Below are 21,549 nucleotides of genomic sequence, written 5' to 3'. Positions count from 1 at the left end.
GTAAGTGTAAGTCGTTCGTTTAAAGAAAAATTTCTAGGTTTTAGTTCTAATAGACCATTAAACTTTAAACTATTGGCAACTCTGAGAAACAGTTAACCAAAGAGAAAATATCATAACTCCGGAAAATTATTAATCTTTGGCAATAACCTAATTTTTTGAATAATTTTGAAAAACAAATTTGAATATGTGATTATTTTTACTAATTTACAATGTTATTGATTAGTAAGTTTATTATATCGTGTTCTAAGCCTTTAAAACGAACATATTGTTATAACGTTGGTTCAAATTAATGTTTTAATCTGTGATAAATATTATGTGTAATGTTTTTAGGCTTCCACTAATCACTACATAAAGAAGTACAAAATGGTTATACCTAAATCAAGAGAAAACCCCGTGATTATGAAGTTAGAGAGTCCGGAATTTCGGTCCATTTTTACCGATGAACTCAAAGCTTTAATCGATTTGTTTAAAAAATACAATTATGAAATTCGTGTGGCTGGAGGTGCAGTTAGAGACTTACTTATGAACTTACAACCTAAAGACCTGGATTTTGCCACTACCGCCACTCCCACAGAAATGAAAAAGATGTTTGAGACTGAAAACATTAGAATGATCAACATGAACGGAGAAAAACATGGTACCATCACTCCTAGAATTAATGACAAACAAAATTTCGAAGTCACTACCTTAAGAATTGATTTGGTAACTGATGGAAGACATGCAGAAGTCCAGTTCACTACAGATTGGTTACTGGACGCTTTGAGACGTGATTTAACAATTAATTCTTTGTTCCTGGATTTTGATGGACATGTTTATGACTATTTTTATGGATACGACGATCTTAAAAATAGGAGATTAGTATTTGTTGGCAGTGCTGTTACTAGAATACAAGAAGATTACTTAAGGATTCTTAGATATTTTCGGTAAGAATGAATTTAATTTATTTTAAATTAAGCCCTAAACTTATTTATGTAGGTTTTATGGAAGAATTGCAGTAGAAACAAATAAACACGAAGAAGAAATACTAAAAGCTATTAGGGATAATGCTGAGGGTCTGAAGAATATATCCGGTGAAAGAATGTGGACTGAACTAAAGAAAATATTAGAAGGGAATTTTGCTGGGGATCTTTTAGAAACAATTATTAAATGTGGTCTTTCAGAATATATTGGTAATTAATAATGATTTAACCTTATTGTATTTTTAATCATTTAAAAAAGAATTATTGAAGTTTTTCACCCAAGTTTTTCTATTACTGTTAATTTGTGATTGTTGTAGGATTGCCAGAAAACCCAAATATTGATGAATTAAGAAGAGTATGGGCCAGGAGTAAAAACTTAAACATGAATGGAATAACTTTATTGTCATCTATCCTGAATCATATCGATGAAGCTGAAGCATTACATAGACGTTTAAAATTATCAACTTTTGACAGGGATCTGGTATTTTTTATAGTGAATAATCGCGAACCTAAACTCCACCCATCTCCTTTACTACCTTACCAACAGATTGTGGCTAAAACCAAATCAAAACCTTCTGTTATAAAGCAGTACGTTCTAGAAGTTCTTAAATATAACAATTCTCCGTATCTGCAAGAGATGGAAACCTGGGAAAACCCAAAGTTTCCAATAAACGGGACTATCTTGAAAGAAAAAGGCGTCGAACCAGGTAAAGTTATGGGTGTAGTCATGCAAGAACTGAAGAATATATGGGTAGATAGTGAATTTAAACTGGACGTAGATGAACTTTTGTCACACATACCCAAAATTTTAAACGAACTAAAAGAAAGAAAGAAAAGTAAAGGATAATTTTTTGTTTATCTTGTTGTGTAAATAAAATAAATAAAACCATAAAAAAATAATGATTATTTTATTTTTTAGTTAACAATCAACCTTTACAGATTCAATTTTATTATATATAACAAATTTAAAGATATTTTTTCTGGGATATACATTTTTAAAAATTTACACATACATAAACAATATTTCGCAACAAAGAAAAACAAATACCGGGTGCCTCTCGAAAGTAGCTCACCTCTATAACTTTTTTAATTTTTCGGAGAAAAAAACGAGATTTCGTATGTTAGTGTATGACATAAATTAGGATTGATTGACGTATTCAATTCTTCTGTTTTACCGGAAATGACTACAACTTTTGATTTTTTAAATGGAATCGGTATATTTCTACTTTATCTCGAGTACCATCATCATCATATCTAGAGTATTAAAAACGCTAATTTTATCACAAGGAGTCTTGGAAAAATAGATTTGATCGTCTAATGTGTCTTGTCCTGGCCAGTTAAAAGATGCCCGATTCGTATTTTTAATCATATCTCAATTTTTTCAACTGAAACGAGGGTGGTTCATTAGCATATTTGGAAAAAGCATTTTTTTTACAAATAATTTGGTACCACACACTTTGTATTTCGAGATAAATTGTCGTTATGAATCGAATTTTACAATTTCAAATAAACCATATGCGAAAATGTCAAAAGTTGACATACATGTCATACTATTCAGTGTCATTTTCTATCAATTAAAGTAGAAATACACCGAAAGTGCCTTTAAAAAATCAAAAGCTGTAGTCATTTCCGGTAACAACATCACAACAGGAAGCAACAAAAAATAATTGAATACGTCAATAAATCCTAATTTATGTCATACACTAACATACGAAATCTCGTTTTTTTTTGTCTGAAAAAATAAAACAGTTATAGGGGTGAGCCATTTTTGAGACGCACCCGGTATATTTCAAAAGGGTTCAATAAAAATACTTTTACAAATAGACCAGAATATATACAGATTTTTACAAACAGGTAATTGTTAAAACGCCCTTTATTTTACACAAACAAATATTAAGAAGCTATAGGTTTTGGATAAATTGTGAAATAAGGTAGCCCTATTCTATTCCTAAAATATACTAGCCTCTTCTAACAGAACAGCCCCGCAATCCTGTCAAATTCAGTCACCGAATTTGAGTGAAAAAAAAAACATCCTAACGAGCTAGCTGAATAATTAAAGCAGCACACATCTCAAAGAACTCCATAGTATGGTGACCACTAGGTTTAGGAACAAGTATATTTCCTAAAAAGTATTATTAATAGTGATTTATTACACAGGATATTTCAAATTCTATATGTGAAATTGATTGAATTATATACCTGTAAGCACTGGAGTTGGAATAGTATCCATAAACAAGGAAGCTGGGTTCACATTGTTTGATTCTGCCTCTTCGTTACATAGACTCTTGAAATCAAGCAAATAATTCTTGTAATCCACCTAAAAGACACAACATTTCAATCACATAAATCTACTTTCAATGGTAATTATTTTGTACCTGATACAACTGAAGAGACATCATAATGTACCTATCGTGCAAAGCATTCTTGTGCCTCACTCTGACATGGTATGGATTAATAACCTTCCATTCGTAATCTAAAGCTTTCATGGCTTTATAAACCTCCATCATGATGTCATTCGGTTTACTTTGTGACCTAATACCTAGATGCCACTTTGCCCTTTTTACTGCAAAAAATACAGTTCAATATACAAATACAAAAATTTTTAATTATTTCTTATTTCTTACCTCTACTTCTATCTCCTGTAGCCGCAGCATGATTGGCCGCAGCAACCCTATCTCTCAAAGGTGCAATCCTTTCAGGATGTGGTTTCAATGGACTGTTAAAGTCATTCGATGGAGGCACAATGCTCACAGGTGGTGGGCTTCCAGCCACATAAAAACCCTTGATTTCTGCCTTGGCCGCTTCGTCAGCTATACGTTTATTGTCAATAATCAAGTGATAAGCTATAGCGAGCTGATCATGTGGATCACCACTAAGCAGAGCGCCATGTACTTCTTGCTCTTGCACCCCAAACTTCTCACAAACTTCACGAACTGCGTCAATATCAATCACAGAAGAATCTTGTTCGACTGGTGATGGGAACAAGTATGCCGGGCAGTCTTTCTGGAACCATTCGTGTTTCTTTATATCCTCAATAGTAGCTCTTTTCATCGGGTCTATTTGTAACATTTGACAGAGCAGGCTTGTCACAGATTTATTTAGATAGTCCGGAATGGGAAAAATGCCAGATTTTATTTTCTTAAAGAGCGTGGGGACGTGTTCATCGTCAAAGGGTAAAGTGCCACAAAGGAGGGCGTATAAAATGACACCGCATGACCAAATATCTACTTCAGGTCCAGCATAGAGTTTTCCTGATATTACTTCTGGAGCGGCGTAATTAGGGGAACCACAGCTTGTTCGTAAAAACTCACCGTCCATCATCATGTTTGACAGGCCGAAATCGGCGATTTTTACGTGCATGTTATGATCAAGAAGTAGATTTTCTGGTTTAAGATCCCTATGCACGATCATATGCCTGTGACAATAATCTACACCGGAAATGATTTGCTGGAAGAACCTTCTTGCTTCATGTTCTTGGAGTTTGCTATTCTTTACTATATAATCAAATAATTCACCTCCAGAGACATATTCCATTATCATAAAGATATCTGTCGGTGTGCTAATCACTTGGTACAGTTTTATGATGTGCGGATGCCTGAACAACTTCAAATTTTGAATTTCTCTTCTGATTTTACCCACTACATCCAAACTTTTAATTTTCTGCCTGTTCAGAATTTTAACTGCTACTTTGTGTTTGGTGAGCTGATGTTCTCCGATTTTCACCTTTCCAAATGTGCCCACGCCGAGAGTTTGTCCCAAAATGTAGTGCCCGATTTTAACAGGGGGCTGGGCCCCGGGTTTGGTGTTTTCCGACATATTCCAAAGGTTTATTTAACGCTACTGTGGTTCAAGTTACTTACCACTTTTAGGTAACACATTTATTACGAAAAAGAGACTTAAATATTTGATTTTTGTTGCTGCAAAATGCGTAGAAAATTTTATTTTTGGATTGTTTTCGTTTGACGATTTGACATTTGCCATGACGCCATGACAGGCATGACGTTTTAGTTTTGGTACATTTGAACTACTAACTATTTTGTGGATTTTATCCTTTTTTGCTAATTATTCATCTTGCTAATTAATGAGTAAAATAAAAAATAAGATTTTACCTTGTCATTAATAATGACAAGGTAAGATTTAATCATAGAGTCTAATTAGTTTAATTTACAATATACTTTTCTGTCGCGTCATGGATTGTTTTAAAAGTGTATGATTCTCCTTAATTTATTTTTCTGAAAACATGAACTTAGATCAGACATACGGAGCATGACTCGATCAAACCTATTCAATATAAATAAGAGAGAAGAATATACATTATTTTGTCTGTGATAAAACATCAGTTTAATTATCATAAATATTTTGTTTTTGAAGTTGTGAATAAAAATATACCATAAAGGTGTGTGAAATAGAAATAAACCGCTTGATTTTTTCATGTTATAAACGAATTTCAATCGTTTATGAATACAATTAAAAATACTGTTTCCCATTGGGCTGATTTTGCAATAAATGTAAGTAGAGTCACGTACGAATTATTAATTACCATAATTTAATGTATTATTTTTATATACTAAAGACAGGCGGCTTGTAAGGAAAATGTCTGAACAAGAAGATTATAAGAATGCAAAAAGCATTTATGACTTTACCGTAAAGGACATAAAAGGAAACGAAGTATCCTTGGAAAAGTATAAGGGCCATGTCTGCATTATCGTTAATGTTGCTTCGAAATGTGGTCTTACCAATTCAAATTATGCTGAGCTAAATGAACTGTATGATCAGTATGGTGAGAGCAAGGGACTTAGGATTCTTGGTAAGTTTCGTGTGGCTTTGAAGAATAAATATTATTAATTTATTTGTAGCTTTTCCTTGTAATCAGTTTGCAAATGAAGAATCGGGCAATAACGAACAGATCTGTGAATTTGTCGCTAAAAAGAATGTGAAATTTGACTTGTTTGATAAGGTGACATACATATTTTCAAAATTTGGTATATTTATTACATTATTTTTTCTAGGTCAATGTGAATGGTAGTAATGCACATCCATTATGGAATTACTTGAAATATAAACAAGGTGGGGTTTTGGGCACCTTTATTAAATGGAATTTTACGAAATTCCTAATTGACAAAGAGGGCCAAGTAGTGGAAAGATTTTCACCCACTACCAAACCAAAAGATATGATACCATCATTGGAGAAATTATTTTAAATTTATATATGCATTGAAAAAACAGCGTCAGAGACGGCTGGGAAATTAAGATTCCAAGCCAACTGGACGCCGTTTTTTTTCGGTTATAATATGATACCTATTATATGAGATTCCAGTTTTTATGCTTCATATTGTTATTATACCAAATGTTTTTTTATTATATATATTTTAAATAATATACTTGTTCTTTAAAAAGGGTTTTAATAAATAAAACAACTCTATGTAATTGTGAAAAATATGTGTACTTTATTCTAACAAAAATACCATGGGACACAAAAACCTTAAATTATATCAAAGTCTATACAAAACAGGAAAACAGTTCACCAAGTTAATCATTCAAAACCTAAGAGAAAAGAAAATATTGTACTATAAGTAAGATTCAAAACAATAAATTATTTTTACAAGAAAATGTGCTATTCAAATTCGGACATACAAAAAACTAACTATAACTTTAATGTTACTGTAGGGACCTAAAAAAACTGTTTTTTTTTTCTTAAAAACATTCTAGTAATTAAGCAGGACATACAATTTTTTTATAGAATTAACAGGATACCTTAACTACACAGAAGCGACATAAATGTGGGTTCCTTATGTGCAAAGAATATTGAGCAAATGATATTCTTTGTGTATTTGTTTTGTTTTTGTGTAGGTTGCTTGCCTGTGAAAGAAAATTGGTCTTCAAATATGTTTTGGTAAATTTTTGATTATTTTTTTCACCCCTAATAATTCATTTCACCCCCTATACGGGGTAAAATAAATTAATAAAATTATTTTTTCGAAATTTCGGAGAAACGGTAAGTACTAGAAAAAAAAGTTCAAATAAAAGTTGTAGAGCGTTCAATTTTACATAAAAATGGTCTCTACTCTATACTTTTTTTTTGTTCAAATCAAAATTAACCGAGATAGGGTGGCTAGAAGCTAGGAGACAACATTTATTGAAACATTTTTTCCTTACCGTTTCTCTGAAATTTAGAAAAAAACACTTTATTTATATTTTTCACCCCTTCTCAGGGTGAATTTTAAAAAATCTTAATTATAATTTGTAATTCTCGAAACAAATTGAATAAAAATATTAAATATATGAGTTTTTCAGCGACTTATAATTTTTTTTAAATTTCTACTACCACCCCTAGCTTCTTCCTTTCTTCATGTTCATTTTTGATATTAACCATATCTATATTACACTATATTGCTAGTCAGGAATAGAAACTGAAGCCAAACTTTTGAGATGGAGCTATACAAAATCCACATAAGTCGGTCCTTTTCGTTCAACAGCTACGAACTACGCAAGCGTGACAAGTGCTTCTCGATTGGTCGATTTATTTCACACTAACCAATAGAAGTAGTTTTCTAAGTTTCCATCTACCACGTAAATCAATTTAGCGTCTGACTATTCGCGCCTTTACTTTATTAAATTTAAATTTAATCTCTGACATATTTAAATGAAAAGAAGAAACGGATAGATATGACGAATATCTAAAATAACAGGTTGAAATAATGCTATTACCAATAAAAAAAATAATATATTATACGTTATTAATATTTAGAGTTTAAAACAGTGCGCGGGCAGGTGACACAAAAATCTTCTTGAACGAAAAGGACAGACTTACGCAAGATTGATATTCCTATTTCTTTTTTTTTTCAAAAATCTGACAAACCTAAAATTTGGTACACGAGTCGCTTCTGTATGTTTACGTACTTCTGTAACATAGCCCTGCGTTTTTTTTTAATTATTTAAACACTTTGTCGCACATGTTATGTAAAACAAAACCTATAGTTCTTATCGTGAAACTTGCGAATCTATGTGTAAGTAATTAATTCCAAAAATTAAAAAAAAAACACGCATTATTTCTAGATAAAAATACACAGGGCATCTTTTAAAATTCACTACACCCGACCGGTCCTACTTAAACCTTATTAACACCAGAAAAAAACTAAGAATTATTATCCGCCCTACCCATCATAATACTCAGGTTGACTTCGTAGGGCTGCGCGCGTTCCATCAACGCCTCTGGTTCCTGCCGGGACCCCCTCCCCCCTGCGGTCCCCCCGACGAATTGAGGAACAGCTCGATGTAGCGGTGCTGCATGTTGCTCTTGTCCTTGGCCATGGCCCTGATGGCGTCGTCGTGCGAGGCGAAAGTGACGTCAGCTTCGCCGGAGGGTCGGCCCGAGGGTTCGGACAGGAGGTGGATGGTCACGGGGATTATGGGTCGGAAAAACTGCCAAAAAGAAAGACAGATTTATTTATTTGTTTATTTAAAACTACTCGTTCAAACACCAAAAAATAGTTGTTACAGGGTAGGGACTTAAATCTAAATTAATTAAGTAAAAAATTGGTTTAATTGAAACTAAAATATACAAAGTAAAAAAAATGTGCAGATATATCTCATCAATGTGGTGAAGGAGGTGTGATTTAGGATCTTATTTATTTCTTTTACATTTGTATGGAAATATTTATACTCTGTTTTTTTTTCACAGGTAAGATTTGGACAGACGATGACCAATTGTCCAAGATTTGGACAGACGTCATGCATCATCTCTTGTTCTTTTTAACCAGTTTTATTGGTTTATTTCAAAAACAACAGATCATATTTCAATATTATTGGTTTAAAGGACCGATGAAGACAAACGGACGCCGATGCAGCGAACTCGGACTTTAAGATTTGTGAGAGTGTTAAACTTTGCCAAATTATAGGTTATTATAATTTTGTGTCAAATTATGTCAAATAGGAATGATAAATATTTTGCATTTTGATTGAGTTATTACGTGTTTCGTGTTTTTTAAAATTAGCAATACGTAAAGGTGGGGTTTTGGGCACCTTTATTAAATGGAATTTTACGAAATTCCTAATTGACAAAGAGGGCCAAGTAGTGGAAAGATTTTCACCCACTACCAAACCAAAAGATATGATACCATCATTGGAGAAATTATTTTAAATTTATATATGCATTGAAAAAAAAAACAGCGTCAGAGACGGCTAGGAAATTAAGATTCCAAGCCAACTTGACGCCGTTTTTTTTTCGATTATAATCTGATACCTATTATATGAGATTCCAGTTTTTATGCTTCATATTGTTATTATACCAAATGTTTTTTTATTATATATATTTTAAATAATATACTTGTTCTTTATAAAGGGTTTTAATAAATAAAACAACTCTTATGTAATTGTGAAAAATATGTGTACTTTATTCTAACAAAAATACCATGGGACACAAAAACCTTAAATTATATCAAAGTCTATACAAAACAGGAACACAGTTCACCAAGTTAATCATTCAAAACCTAAGAGAAAAGAAAATATTGGACTATAAGTAAGATTCAAAACAATAAATTATTTTTACAAGAAAATGTGCTATCCAAATTCGGACATACAATAAACTAACTATAACTTTAATGTTACTATAGAGACCTAAAAAAACTGTGTTTTTTTTTCTTAAAAACATTCTAGTAATTAAGCAGGACATACAATTTTTTTATAGAATTAACAGGATACCATAACTACACAGAAGCGACATAAATGTGGGTTCCTTACGTGCAAAGAATATTGAGCAAATGATATTCTTTGTGTATTTGTTTTGTTTTTGTGCAGATTGCTTGCCTGTGAAAGAAAATTGGTCTTGAAATATGAAGTTTTGGTAAATTTTTGATTTTTTTTTTCACCCCTAATAATTCATTTCGCCCCCTATACGGGGTGAAACAAATTAATAAAATTATTTTTTCGAAATTTCGGAGAAACGGTAAGTACTACAAAAAAAAAGTTCAAACAAAAGTTGTAGAGTGTTCAATTTTACATAAAAATGGTCTCTATACTCTATACTTTTTTTTTGTTCAAATCAAAATTAACCGAGATAGGGTGGCTAGAAGCTAGGAGACAACATTTATTGAAACATTTTTTTCCTTACCGTTTCTCTGAAATTTAGAAAAGAACACTTTATTTATATTTTTCACCCCTTCTCAGGGTGAATTTTAAAAAATCTGAATTATAATTTATAATTCTCCAAACAAACTGAATAAAAATATTAAATATATGAGTTTTTCAGCAACTTATAATTTTTTTTAAATTTCTACTACCACCCCTAGCTTCTTCCTTTCTTCATGTTCATTTTTGATATTAACCATATCTATATTACACTATATTGCTAGTCAGGAATAGAAACTGAAGCCAAACTTTTGAGATGGAGCTATACAAAATCCACATAAGTCGGTCCTTTTCGTTCAACAGCTACGAACTACGCAAGCGTGACAAGTGCTTCTCGATTAGTCGATTTATTTCACACTAACCAATAGAAGTAGTTTTCTAAGTTTCCATCTACCACGTAAATCAATTTAGCGTCTGACTATTCGCGCCTTTACTTTATTAAATTTAAATTTAATCTCTGACATATTTAAATGAAAAGAAGAAACGGATAGATATGACGAATATCTAAATTAACAGGTTGAAATAATGCTATTACCAATAAAAAAAAATAATATATTATACGTTATTAATATTTAGAGTTTAAAACAGTACGCGGGCAGGTGACACAAAAATCTTGTTGAACGAAAAGGACAGACTTACGCAAGATTGATATTCCTATTTCTTTTTTTTTTCAAAAATCTGACAAACCTAAAATTTGGTACACGAGTCGCTTCTGTATGTTTACGTACTTCTGATTATTATTCTGATTCTGATTATTAAATATATTTATTTCTATATTATTTAAAACCTTTGTCGCACATGTTATGTGAAACAAAACCTATAGTTCTTATCGTGAAACTTGCGAATCTATATGTAAGTAATTAATTCCAAAAATTAAAAAAAAACACGCATTTTTTCTAGATAAAAACACACAGGGCATCTTTTAAAATTCACTACACCCGACCAGTCCTACTTAAAACATATTAACACCAGAAAAAACTAAGAATTATTATCCGCCCTACCCATCATAATACTCAGGTTACTTCGTAGGGCTGCGCGCGTTCCATCAACGCCTCTGGTTCCTGCCGGGACCCCCTCCACCCTGCGGTCCCCCCGACGAATTGAGGAACAGCTCGATGTAGCGGTGCTGCATGTTGCTCTTGTCCTTGGCCATGGCCCTGATGGCGTCGTCGTGTGAGGCGAAAGTGACGTCAGCTTCGCCGGAGGGTCGGCCCGAGGGTTCGGACAGGAGGTGGATGGTCACGGGGATTATGGGTCGGAAAAACTGCCAAAAAGAAAGACAGATTTATTTATTTGTTTATTTAAAACTACTCGTTACAATCGCCAAAAAATAGTTGTTACAGGGAAGAGACTTAAATCTAAATTAATTAAGTAAAAAATTCGTTTAATTGAAACTAAAATATACAAAGTATATCTCACATCAATGTGGTGAAGGAGGTGTGATCTAGGATCTTATTTATTTCTTTTACATTTGTATGGAAATATTTATACTCTGTTTTTTTTTCTCAGGTAAGATTTGGACAGACGATGACCAATTATTGTCCAAGATTTGGACAGACGTCATGCATCATCTCTTGTTCTTTTTAACCAGTTTTATTGGTTTACTTCAAAAATGACAGATCATATTTCAATATTATTGGTTTAAAGGACCGATGAACGACAAACGGACGCCGATGCGTATGAACTCGACTTAAGATTTGTGAGAGTTGTTAAACTCTTGCCAAATTATAGGTTATAATTTTGTGTCAAATTATGTCAAATAGAAATGATAAATATTTTGCATTTTGGACTGAGTTATTACGTGTGTTTCGTGTTTTTTAAAATTAAGTGGAGGAAAACTCAAAGGTTACTACAGTTAATATTCGGTGCCCAGAGACAGTTTGCCAGAGATTATGGCCAGAGAGTTGTATTGGCCACAAATAAACTTTGTATACTATGAGCTAAATGAGTTTTTTTTCAAACTACCCCGACCCACCCCTAGGTGCCACCCCCTCATTTCTAACCTCAAGATAGCGATACCCCACTTGTGACACCTCTTTGGAAAGCGTATAAAAAGTGCTGAACGACTGTCATAAAAAACGAAAAAAATAGAGCCTAAAAATAAAACAAAAATGTCAAAACGTGTCAAAATCAATAGAATGAATTATTTTTGTATCCATAAACCATTGCGAGAAAAAAAGCTGGTACAAAGAAATTTATTATAACTCTTAATGAAGACCTCATACATTTTCAGCAAGATGGAGCATTATTCTATTGTCACAAGGCGGTGGTTGAATAAATATTATCCAAGGCAATGGATTGGCAGAAGGGGTCTAATCGAGTGGCCGCCAAGGTCACCTGATCTCACTCCTTTAGACTTTTCCTTGTGGGGTTACACTAAATCCATAGTCTACAAGACAAAACCAGGTTCGTTGCAAGAATTGCGGCAGAGGAGAACTGAAGCATGTCGAAATATTCCGAGAGAGACTTTCCAAAAAGTGAGAGAAGAATTTGAAAATCGTTTGTATTTTTGTATGAAACAAAACGGCTGTCATTTTGAGCAATTATTAAAATAATTTATCATTTTAAATTTCTTTCAAATTGTCTTAATTACTTAATTTCAATTAGCTTTCCAAAGAAGTGTCACAAGTGGGGTATCGCTATCTTGAGATTAGAAGTCAGGGGGTGCCACCTAGAGGTGGGTTGGGGTGGTTTGTGAAAAATACTTCATTTGCGTCATTTAGCTGGGTCCCAATTTGTAACTTATGCTGAAAAAATCACCTTTTTCATTAATGTCCACCTAATTGTTGGTGTAAGGGTAGTTTTTCGATTTCACCCTAAAAACTTTATGATCATTTAGCATTTTTTATGATCTTTCCAAAAAGACGCCACAAGTGGGGTGTTGTCATTTAAGATTTTCAAGTGAGTAGGGGTGCCTCCTAAGGGGTAGGTCGGGGTGGTTAAAAAATACGTCATATGTATTCCCCCTCGATATTATAGAAACGGTATTTTTTATTTTTTTGATATCTTTTTTGGTTTTTAAAAATTATAGCCATTGTAAGTTTTCAGTGGCCCACCCTGTATAATTGTCTAGATTGGAATTGTTCGAATTCTTAATCCAAAACTGTTAAAATTATCGTGTACTGAAGTTTGACGATGAATATCTTTTAAACGGTTAATTTAAAAACCTTTTTTGTAGAGAATTCAATTTCCTACAAATATATGAGACGAGATATTTTTTCCAAATAAGGAAAAAATAGAAAATTGAAAGGCGGAGGACTTTCCTATTAAAATTAAGAGCTCATACTTGGAGAGAATTTTTCTGAGGTGTCTACCAACCTTTTTTTCAGAGTATAAAGCGAAAAAAAATAGTCGATTTTTTTGACCCTCCCTAATATACATGCCAAACAAAAAGTAACAACCAAAATTTAGACACTCACCTCTGCAATATCTTGTTGTGTAGCCCTAAAGGGCAAGCCTCTCATGTGAATACAGTGATTCCTGCGTTGCCACAAGTCATGTGGATCATAACTGTTTCGCGCATTTCTAGGTCCCCCATTTTGGCTGCCCCACGGACCTTATAAAAATAAATATTAATCCATAATTGTAGTATTTTTTTTGAACGATAATTACAATTATTTTGAAAATAATTGAGGAACAGACTTTCTAGATGCATTTTGTTCATTTTTTTTTCGAATTTTGGCCTACACCTACATGTGAAAAATCTAGTTCTGATGATATATGAGAAAATTGAGAAAAACTGTTGACTGTCCTGTAGACGTGAAATTTCTCTTTATTTTTCTGCTATAGGTGGTAATAACAAGTAATAGGATGCTATTAATACACAAACTAATAATCACAGAATTTAATAAAAACTAACGTAGAAGTAACTTTGAAAGTGGTGTAATGTGCTTATCAAACTTACTTCTCGGACTGCAGTCAAGGATAATAAAGAACCTTTATTGTCACGTTCTGGTTCAAAATAGTTTACCAGGGAAGCTTCAAGCTCTTTGCTTCGACTGTTTAAATGCTTCGGCATATTTTCAACACACAATTTCAAGAAATGCAATATAAAAACTCGAAAATTTAGTTCTCAAAAGAACTGTTTGTGCTTAAAAGTACAATTAAAAAAAAACTATAAAAATAGACAAAAAAAAGATAATCACTCAAAAAGATTCAACAATACAATATTATACAAAATAATGACTGACATTAGGATAATTGTCAAATAATAAACGACAACCTTGCTGAAAACGGCGCAATGTGACCAACATAGCGATAATAAAATTCGGTTTAAACTAATTTTTGTAGCTTTAATCTAAATAAAATATCTGTTACAATCATTTGCTCTATAAAGTCAAATGAAAAGCTGCTCGATATCTTAAAATTATACAACAAATTTAAACAATTTTGCCAAAATTTCATTTAGTCAGGTTTATAAACTTTCGTCTTAGAAAGTCTCAGTTATTTTCGCCATTTCATTGAATGGGATAAAATGTATCTACCGCATCGTTCCTTGTATTATGTCGTGACTCTGTGTATGTAGTTTGCAATGCCAATGAAAATCTTCAAAAATGGACAAAATGCATTTAGTAAGTCTGCAGCTCAGTTAGTATTATTCTCGTAAATCTAGCGATATTAAAAATCAAACCTATTACTCACTGTTGTTGCTGAGATTGGCCCCCTTGAAACTCCTGCTGCCCCTCGGGGGGTACCTTCCCCCCGAGCCACCGCCGAACCTGTCTCCGCGGTCGTATGGGCTGGGTCTGCTGTTAAAGCCGCCCCCGGGAGGCCCGCGCTGCTGGGCCGGCCCGCCTCTGCTCTCGTAGCCCATGGTCTCGTTTATTTCCGACAAACTACTGCGGAATATCTCTATGTATCTGCGATAGAGTTAACGGTAGATGAAGAAGATTAGTGTATTGTTTTACAACAGTTGGTAGTTACATAATAAGATATTTTTATTAAAACCTAGTAATTTATTTCTATTATAAGTTAAAATAAGTTAAAAATTAAAAAGATACGTTAAGTAACTCGTTTATTCTAACAGTTCTAGGAGTTCTTACTACATAATTATATAGATCGACCTCTAAAAATAAAACCGTTATAAATTGGCGCCCAACGTGGGGCTACAAAGTATAAAAATAGCAGAATTATTCCGCAAACCCGTAACTTTAAATTAAATTACCGTCGGCCACTTTAACGAAGAAGATATTTTCACCATTGATTCGATATACGATCTTACAATTAGTGACCTTACAATTAGTGATGTACTTAACGAGATATATTAAAAATAATAGAAATGCTATAAAAATTTGAGCTTGACTTGTAAAAATTTACCTCTATTGGGTACAAACATAGTGGGGCATCTCAATGCGATGCTCGCAGCGATGCATCCTACGCGCACGTTTTAAGCACTGTTTTAAAACGACGAATAAGTGCGCGTAGGATGCATCGCGGCAAGCATCGCATCAAGATGCCTCACTATGTAGGTACCCTTAAACAGGTATTTTCTCACGAACAACGAATATTTATTTTATACATATTATTACTTTGGATATATGTAATAAATAAATAGTTATTCTATTTCTTTAATTCTTTCGTTTTTGTTCATTTATACAGGGTGGTCCGAACTGTATTCCGGAAACTTCAGCAGCATATTCTGCATAAAAATAAGTAAAAAAGTTCGTATAAATGTATGTCCTAAAATGCATAGTTTCGGAGATACCTACAGGGTGTAGAAGTTTCATTTTTATTTCGATTTTTTCGAAATAATTTATGAAGTAACGTCAATATTTCGATGAAAATTGGTATCTGGGCGTTTTTTGACATGAGAAATTTGATTTTGATGTCAAAATGACTCCTACTTGTAGAGGGCACCACCTACATATTTTTTACGAGTAATGATTCTCGAGATATTTGGAATCGAAATTATCAATACCTGTATTTATTAACATAAATTAAACATGTTGACTAAATAGTTATTAGACTGAAATCATAAATTTGAAATATTTTTGTGCCAAAAGTTCAACAGAAACTGTTTTATCATCATTTTTTCGCAGAAAAATTTATATTTTTAAAAAATAAAAATTTCAGTCAAATAACTATCTCAACAACGTGTTTATTTTTAGTCAATGACATGTATGCACTATTTCCATTCAAAATATCTTGGGAACGGTTGCTCGTAGCAATTTTTACCAAGAGACATTTTTTACGTAAAAATTCACGAAAATGTATATTTTTTCACTAAGTAGTTTTATACGGGTTGGGACGAAAAGTTATTACTCTTCAAAACAGTTAAAACGCACGTAGGTGGCGCCCCCTATAAATAAGAGTCATATTGACGCCAAAATCAAATTTTTTATGTCAAAAAACTCCCAGGCACCAATTTTCATCCAAATATTGACCTTAGTTTAGAAATTATTTTGAAGAAATCGAAATATAAATGAAAATTCTACACCCTGTATCTTCGAAACTCAGCATTTTGGGACATATATTTATTCTAACTTTTTTACTTATTTTTATCTGCAGAATATGCTGTCGAAGTTTCCGGAATTTATAAAGGTGTCCGGTAGAGTAGAGGTACAGGCTCTCGTCTACCAATCTCAAGGTAATGGGTTCGAATCCCACACCCGGCATTTCATCAGCCGACTATTTTTATTAAAATAAAAATAGTTTGGGTACCTAGGTCGACTCAGCCTTAAACGAGTACTTGGGATTCACAATCCTGAGGTAATAATAGGCGGTTGAAGCGTAGTGCTAGCCACATTACCTTCCTTGTCTCTTCCAGATAGCGTTGACATTTATAACATGTCATATTCCCAATTTAAATTAGCCTGCAAGAGAACTGTTTTACGATTTAAATGTTGAAGGTAAAATAAATAAAGAAAAAATTGTAAAATAAGTTTAATTCAATTTAAGTTAATTAAATAAAAAAAAAATGTAAAAATATAAATCTGTGATGAAATGCCGTGTCGATGTACACGTGTAGTGATCTGTTGTTTTGTTTTGCTCTGTTTTAGTTATTGTATATTAAATTAGTTATTTTTATATAGTCTATTAGATTTGGGCCTTGTGTAACAAGCTGGGCCATTTGTAAATTTGTAAATGGTTGAAATTATGCCGTCAATAAACATATTATTATTATTATTGTATATCGAACGGCTCTAGTATGGCAAGCTGTACCTTGCTACTCCCAAGGCGTCAAACGCTATATACGGGAGCCAGTATTATTAAGTTTCCGGAATACAGTTCACACCACCCTGTATATTATATCTTTTAATACTAATAGTTTTGTACTCATAGACATAGTTTTTGTCATATTTTTGTTATTGTTACTTTACTGGGCTGTTAGTTTAGCCCGTTGATAAATAAATAAATAAATTCTATGTTCCTGAGCTAAATCATTCAATAGCGATTATTATTTGTTGCTATTAATTTTCCTAATTTTATACTTACCAAAGATCATGCTTTAAACTTGTTAAAAATAGAAATTCCATATTATTTTTTGTCCTCATATTAAGTAATTTAGGATAAAAAATAAAATGTTTACATTTATGTATTTTATTTTTAGCATTAGGGCTCAAACTCACTGTCGGCTGAACGACCAGTTTCAACAGAGTTGTCAAATCTAACGATTTTTTACGTTTTACCAATTAGAAAATATTGTTTCAGAAATATTAAAATATCCGAGTTAACTAAAAAGCGAAGTTGCTATTCACAACAAACAAAAAGCATTGTGTACGCGCGACCGACAAAAAGGGAGATATTCTGTTTCTTTTTTCAACTGATATGGCGCGATTATCGACTTTAGAAGTAAACATATTAGGGCCATCGTAGAAAAAGATCGTCAGACACTGGCTCTAAATATAAGCAGGTAGAAAATTTAGCTTCCAGTTATTTCAATGTTTACGATATAACGAAGAATCTACAACAGCAATTACTTCTATTTTTATGAATGTTTAAGTTACTTTCTTAATTTTTTTTTCAAGATAATGTACCTAGTAGAAATATAGTCTAATGAACCCTGTTTGAAAAACGTTAAATTAAATATTATATTTAAAATACAGTTGTCCTCCTTGTACATGACTACGATACAACTAAAAAAAAAAGTGGTTGTAGAAAAACTTGAAATATTATTTTTTTTATTTTTAAACATCGAAACTCAAAGGTATAATAACAGGTATCTTACCAACCATAAATAGAGTAGGCATGTCATATAAAAATGTTTTTACTAGAATCGACCTTTGATATAAAAAAGGGATTAGATTTAAGTTTACCTTTGATCCAGTCTGTATACTATTTCTTTGGATTTTCTGCACGTGTGCAAAAACTACACTAAAACACTATATCTTATAGAAAATAAAATATTGTGCCTTGAATTTGAGGAATTTCATTTGAAAAACTATTAATTTGAAAGAAAACCGGCAACAAGTGGCAGAAAATAATAATATTTCCAGGCCGTTAGTGTGCCCTATCTTATTTGATTTAATGGTTTTAAAGCTGGATTTATAAACTCGAAAGTTGGCGTTCAGTTGAGGTTCAGTTGCAGTTGGATGTTCGCGGCAGTTCAGGTTCAATATTTTTGCATTTATAAACTGTCAGTTTCGGTTGTAGGTTAGGTTTGGAATTGTGAAAATTTCGAACGTTTTTCTTTTGATTTAAAAATACTTCTGGTATTTGTCAAAGTTCAAACACAGTAATCTACGATTACGCAAAATATAAACATCACATTAACAGAAATAATGAAACAACAATAAGGGTCATTTTCCAATGCATCGGCGTACTGTGCTTCACGTGATCGACAGGCGCTTATTCATTGGCTGTCGCCGAACGTCGCCAGCGGTCGCCAACTGCCCGCAACTGCCGACATAAACATTGACCATCTTTGAACTCCGCTGAACGTAAAACGAACTGCCAACTTTTCGACCAACTGACTTTATAAATGCCCGCGTTCATTTCATAGCGTTGAACATTTTGAACGGCAACTGAACCTCAACTCCCGAGTTTATAAATCCAGCTTTAGAGGTAGCTGCGGCCTGGCCGGTGCGACCTGGTCGTCAGTGTGTTTGAGCCCTTATTCATAAAATTCAAAACAAAGCACGTTAAAACATGATCTAGTAGCAAAAAACAAGAAAAAAAAAACTATACTCTAATTAATTAATAAATAGATACTTGAAGAAGGCGTGCCTTGGGTGAAACCCCCCGCCCGCCCCCCTTCCCTTTCTGTCCCATAGACTTAAAGAGAATAATGTCACACAGCTGTCATTATTACTAATTTACCGATTAATCATTCAAATTCCACTGAACATCCGGAATAAAATTTAGAATGAACTAAAAATCAAATAGCAACAGCTGTGCCTCTCTATCTTTGCTGTAGAACTGGTGTATGTATTTATGTATATATCTCTTTAGGCCTATGCCCTTACCCCACCTGTGTCCGATTTTTTCCCTGTGCTTCTTGAGAGCCCGCTCCGACACCTCCCTGTTCGCAAACTGTACATAGGCCTCCCCTGAGCTGCGCCCCGAGTAGTCGGTCAGCAGCGTTATGCCATTCGGTACTATCTCCAGCCCTACCCACAAAACAACCAAGACCCCATTAAGCCCATAATATGCCAAAATTGGTGGTGATGCCCGAGTGGGGACACGACCTGTGCGTATCTGTACAGGTTTTCAGCAAAGAAAATCGATTAAATGTACAGGGTGTCGTCCCATTTTTGGGTTTTGCAGGGTTTCTTGTTTGTGAGTAGAGGTATAAGATGCGGTTTTCAATTTACTTTGCTACTTTTTTTTAATGAAACTAAAGCTTTTTATGAAGCTAAATGCTTCAAATTCACCCTGTATTTCCGGAACTAAGAGGTCTAGGACAAGTCTGTGTGTAGCATCTTTAGTTTCATAAAACAGCAGCCTAGTAATGCGAAAATTGCATCTTGTACCTCATAAACGAGAAACCCTGCAAAACCCACGAAAATGGGACACCCTGTAGATATAATAGAAAAAAATATATTACTCACACCTATTCACTCATTTTTAAGATTTATTAAGTTACAAAGAAAAATACTACCCAAACAGAGGGGTATTAACACAAATCTTTTATTAAAAGGTTTTTCGAATATTTTTAAAGACTTTCTGAATGTTTTAAGTTAAAATGTGCCAGGAAGTGGAAAATAGTTTAACAAGTGAACTTTCAAAATATTCTAAACATAAACATTCCGATTCGTTATCTAAATAAAATTTTAACAGTCAGGTCTGTGAAACACTCTATATATAGATATATTGAGCAAAAATATATTTATACCTGTAAAGATACACACAAATCTTGATACTGCATACATAGAAAAAAAGTGAATAACTCCAAAACAAGTCTAGATCTGTAATAAAACACATACCTGTGAAGAACTGGGCTATTTCTTCCTTCGAACACTCATAAGGCAGGCCTCTCAATCTAACGCAACCATCCTCGTTTGCATCAAAACCAGCGCCTGCTCTTTTCATCACCCAGTCCATTTCAGCTCTGTTCACTTTGAACACTAAAAAATCAAACACTAATTTAGAATAGGGTCGAGAAAGAATCATGAAAAACTGAAATTACAAATCCTTTAGAAACTTTTCTTTAAAACAGTTGAAAAAATTACAACTGAATACCTTCAATGTAACGACTACCCATATGTTCCTTGTCTCTCTTTTCGGCCTCTTCCAAATCTTCTAAGGAGTTAACCTCGACAAATGCCTCTCCGCTAGGTCGCCCCTCTTTGCTAAAAGTAAGGTGGACCTTAAGAACGGTTACTCCGTCCAAGAACTTGGTTATATGTTCTTCGGTGGCTGACCATGGCAAACCACGTAATTTCACGATATATCCTTCGTCCTTTCCATATCCTTCATCCTTTCCATATTCTTCATCATTTCCATATTCTTCTTCTTCCTCCTTTATATATATTTCTTCCTTTACAGACATAGCAGCCTTTTAACTAAAAACAGTATTAACTTAAATATGCAAAATAGAAAGTTTAATGACCATACTGTACATGTTTATTGATTTAAAAGTGAAGAATTTACAAACGCATATTTTATATAACAATTCGATAAATAGTTAATTTTAAAGAATAATCTGAATTTACCTTGTTGTTTCTTGTTGGATTCGGCGGGAATATTGTTTGAAAATGTGGAAAAAATAATATTTTCAAATTGTTATTAAACTGACAACAGCCAAGGTGAAAAATGAAAATGCTCAATACAAAACAAAATGGCGAATGAAATGGCGTACGTTCGCTTTTTGAAAATGGCGAGCATTGATATAGGTCTGTCTCCTTTTATCTTATTGCAGTAGAAAGGGAAAAAATGTGACGTCCCCCTGTAGACGGAAGCGCAAACCAGGGCAGCCAAGCAAAACCAAACCAAACCAACCTGATTTTATACTTCATTGTAGCCAATGTAAAAAAAACATAAGTAGTTCAAATGACCTAACAAAAATAAAGAAAGGTTATTTATT

The 21,549-nt window shown here is 33.2% G+C and overlaps 4 protein-coding genes across 6 annotated transcripts; 2 read left to right on the top strand and 2 right to left on the bottom strand.

The window, feature by feature from the left end:
* The first annotated feature begins 103 nt into the window (after nt 1-103).
* Nucleotides 104-1,859, top strand: LOC115880411 (CCA tRNA nucleotidyltransferase 1, mitochondrial). 2 transcript variants are annotated; one of them, XM_030897601.1, is made up of 4 exons: nt 104-222; nt 331-923; nt 976-1,169; nt 1,277-1,859. In XM_030897601.1, exons 2-4 carry the CDS (start codon nt 364-366, stop codon nt 1,804-1,806), a joined length of 1,284 nt encoding a protein of 427 aa, XP_030753461.1. In that variant the 5' UTR covers nt 104-222; nt 331-363; the 3' UTR covers nt 1,807-1,859. The 2 variants fall into 2 exon arrangements, with proteins under 2 accessions (XP_030753461.1, XP_030753460.1); XM_030897600.1 differs by having other exon boundaries at nt 147-275.
* A 957-nt stretch (nt 1,860-2,816) lies between these two features.
* Nucleotides 2,817-4,775, bottom strand: LOC115880417 (5'-AMP-activated protein kinase catalytic subunit alpha-2). Its single transcript, XM_030897612.1, has 4 exons — nt 3,584-4,775; nt 3,335-3,522; nt 3,159-3,276; nt 2,817-3,081 (listed from the first exon to the last, which is right to left on the bottom strand). Exons 1-4 carry the CDS (start codon nt 4,773-4,775, stop codon nt 2,993-2,995), a joined length of 1,587 nt encoding a protein of 528 aa, XP_030753472.1. The 3' UTR covers nt 2,817-2,992.
* A 486-nt stretch (nt 4,776-5,261) lies between these two features.
* LOC115880419 (probable phospholipid hydroperoxide glutathione peroxidase) lies at nt 5,262-9,293 on the top strand. The gene is made up of 5 exons (XM_030897615.1): nt 5,262-5,467; nt 5,533-5,766; nt 5,816-5,916; nt 5,969-6,026; nt 8,966-9,293. Exons 2-5 carry the CDS (start codon nt 5,553-5,555, stop codon nt 9,097-9,099), a joined length of 507 nt encoding a protein of 168 aa, XP_030753475.1. The 5' UTR covers nt 5,262-5,467; nt 5,533-5,552; the 3' UTR covers nt 9,100-9,293.
* On the bottom strand, nt 6,384-21,319 carry LOC115880418 (heterogeneous nuclear ribonucleoprotein H2). Of its 2 annotated transcripts, none has more exons than XM_030897613.1 (8): nt 21,179-21,319; nt 20,706-21,028; nt 20,450-20,590; nt 19,495-19,633; nt 14,727-14,944; nt 13,505-13,641; nt 11,087-11,349; nt 6,384-6,818 (listed from the first exon to the last, which is right to left on the bottom strand). In XM_030897613.1, the coding sequence occupies exons 2-7, from the start codon at nt 21,013-21,015 to the stop codon at nt 11,131-11,133; spliced, it is 1,164 nt and encodes a 387-aa protein (XP_030753473.1). In that variant the 5' UTR covers nt 21,016-21,028; nt 21,179-21,319; the 3' UTR covers nt 6,384-6,818; nt 11,087-11,130. The 2 variants fall into 2 exon arrangements, with proteins under 2 accessions (XP_030753473.1, XP_030753474.1); XM_030897614.1 differs by lacking the exon at nt 6,384-6,818 and adding an exon at nt 9,345-9,448.
* Between the last annotated feature and the right edge of the window lie 230 nt (nt 21,320-21,549).

Source organism: Sitophilus oryzae, unplaced genomic scaffold, assembly GCF_002938485.1.
Source record: "Sitophilus oryzae breed Bouriz unplaced genomic scaffold, Soryzae_2.0 scaffold_1621_pilon_pilon, whole genome shotgun sequence".
Taxonomy (NCBI): domain Eukaryota; kingdom Metazoa; phylum Arthropoda; class Insecta; order Coleoptera; family Curculionidae; genus Sitophilus; species Sitophilus oryzae.
Note: the sequence above shows the minus strand (reverse complement) of the source record. Positions and strands in the feature narration are given on the sequence as shown.

What these genes read in the sequence shown, in the direction of transcription:
- LOC115880411 (XM_030897600.1), top strand. Translation starts at nt 210, where the DNA reads ATGTTATTGATTAGTAAGTTTATTATATCGTGTTCTAAGCCTTTAAAA. An exon ending in AACGAACATATTGTTATAAC is followed by an intron (nt 276 to 330) that starts GTTGGTTCAAAT and finishes TAATGTTTTTAG; the next exon opens with GCTTCCACTAATCACTACAT. An exon ending in TGGTCTTTCAGAATATATTG is followed by an intron (nt 1,170 to 1,276) that starts GTAATTAATAAT and finishes TGATTGTTGTAG; the next exon opens with GATTGCCAGAAAACCCAAAT.
- LOC115880417 (XM_030897612.1), bottom strand. Translation starts at nt 4,775, where the DNA reads ATGTCGGAAAACACCAAACCCGGGGCCCAGCCCCCTGTTAAAATCGGG. An exon ending in TACAGGAGATAGAAGTAGAG is followed by an intron (nt 3,523 to 3,583) that starts GTAAGAAATAAG and finishes TATTTTTTGCAG; the next exon opens with TAAAAAGGGCAAAGTGGCAT. An exon ending in TCCAACTCCAGTGCTTACAG is followed by an intron (nt 3,082 to 3,158) that starts GTATATAATTCA and finishes AATACTTTTTAG; the next exon opens with GAAATATACTTGTTCCTAAA.
- LOC115880419 (XM_030897615.1), top strand. Translation starts at nt 5,553, where the DNA reads ATGTCTGAACAAGAAGATTATAAGAATGCAAAAAGCATTTATGACTTT. An exon ending in CAAGGGACTTAGGATTCTTG is followed by an intron (nt 5,767 to 5,815) that starts GTAAGTTTCGTG and finishes ATTTATTTGTAG; the next exon opens with CTTTTCCTTGTAATCAGTTT. An exon ending in AATTTGACTTGTTTGATAAG is followed by an intron (nt 5,917 to 5,968) that starts GTGACATACATA and finishes TATTTTTTCTAG; the next exon opens with GTCAATGTGAATGGTAGTAA.
- LOC115880418 (XM_030897613.1), bottom strand. Translation starts at nt 21,015, where the DNA reads ATGTCTGTAAAGGAAGAAATATATATAAAGGAGGAAGAAGAAGAATAT. An exon ending in GGGTAGTCGTTACATTGAAG is followed by an intron (nt 20,591 to 20,705) that starts GTATTCAGTTGT and finishes TTGATTTTTTAG; the next exon opens with TGTTCAAAGTGAACAGAGCT. An exon ending in AGGGAAAAAATCGGACACAG is followed by an intron (nt 14,945 to 19,494) that starts GTGGGGTAAGGG and finishes ACTCTATCGCAG; the next exon opens with ATACATAGAGATATTCCGCA.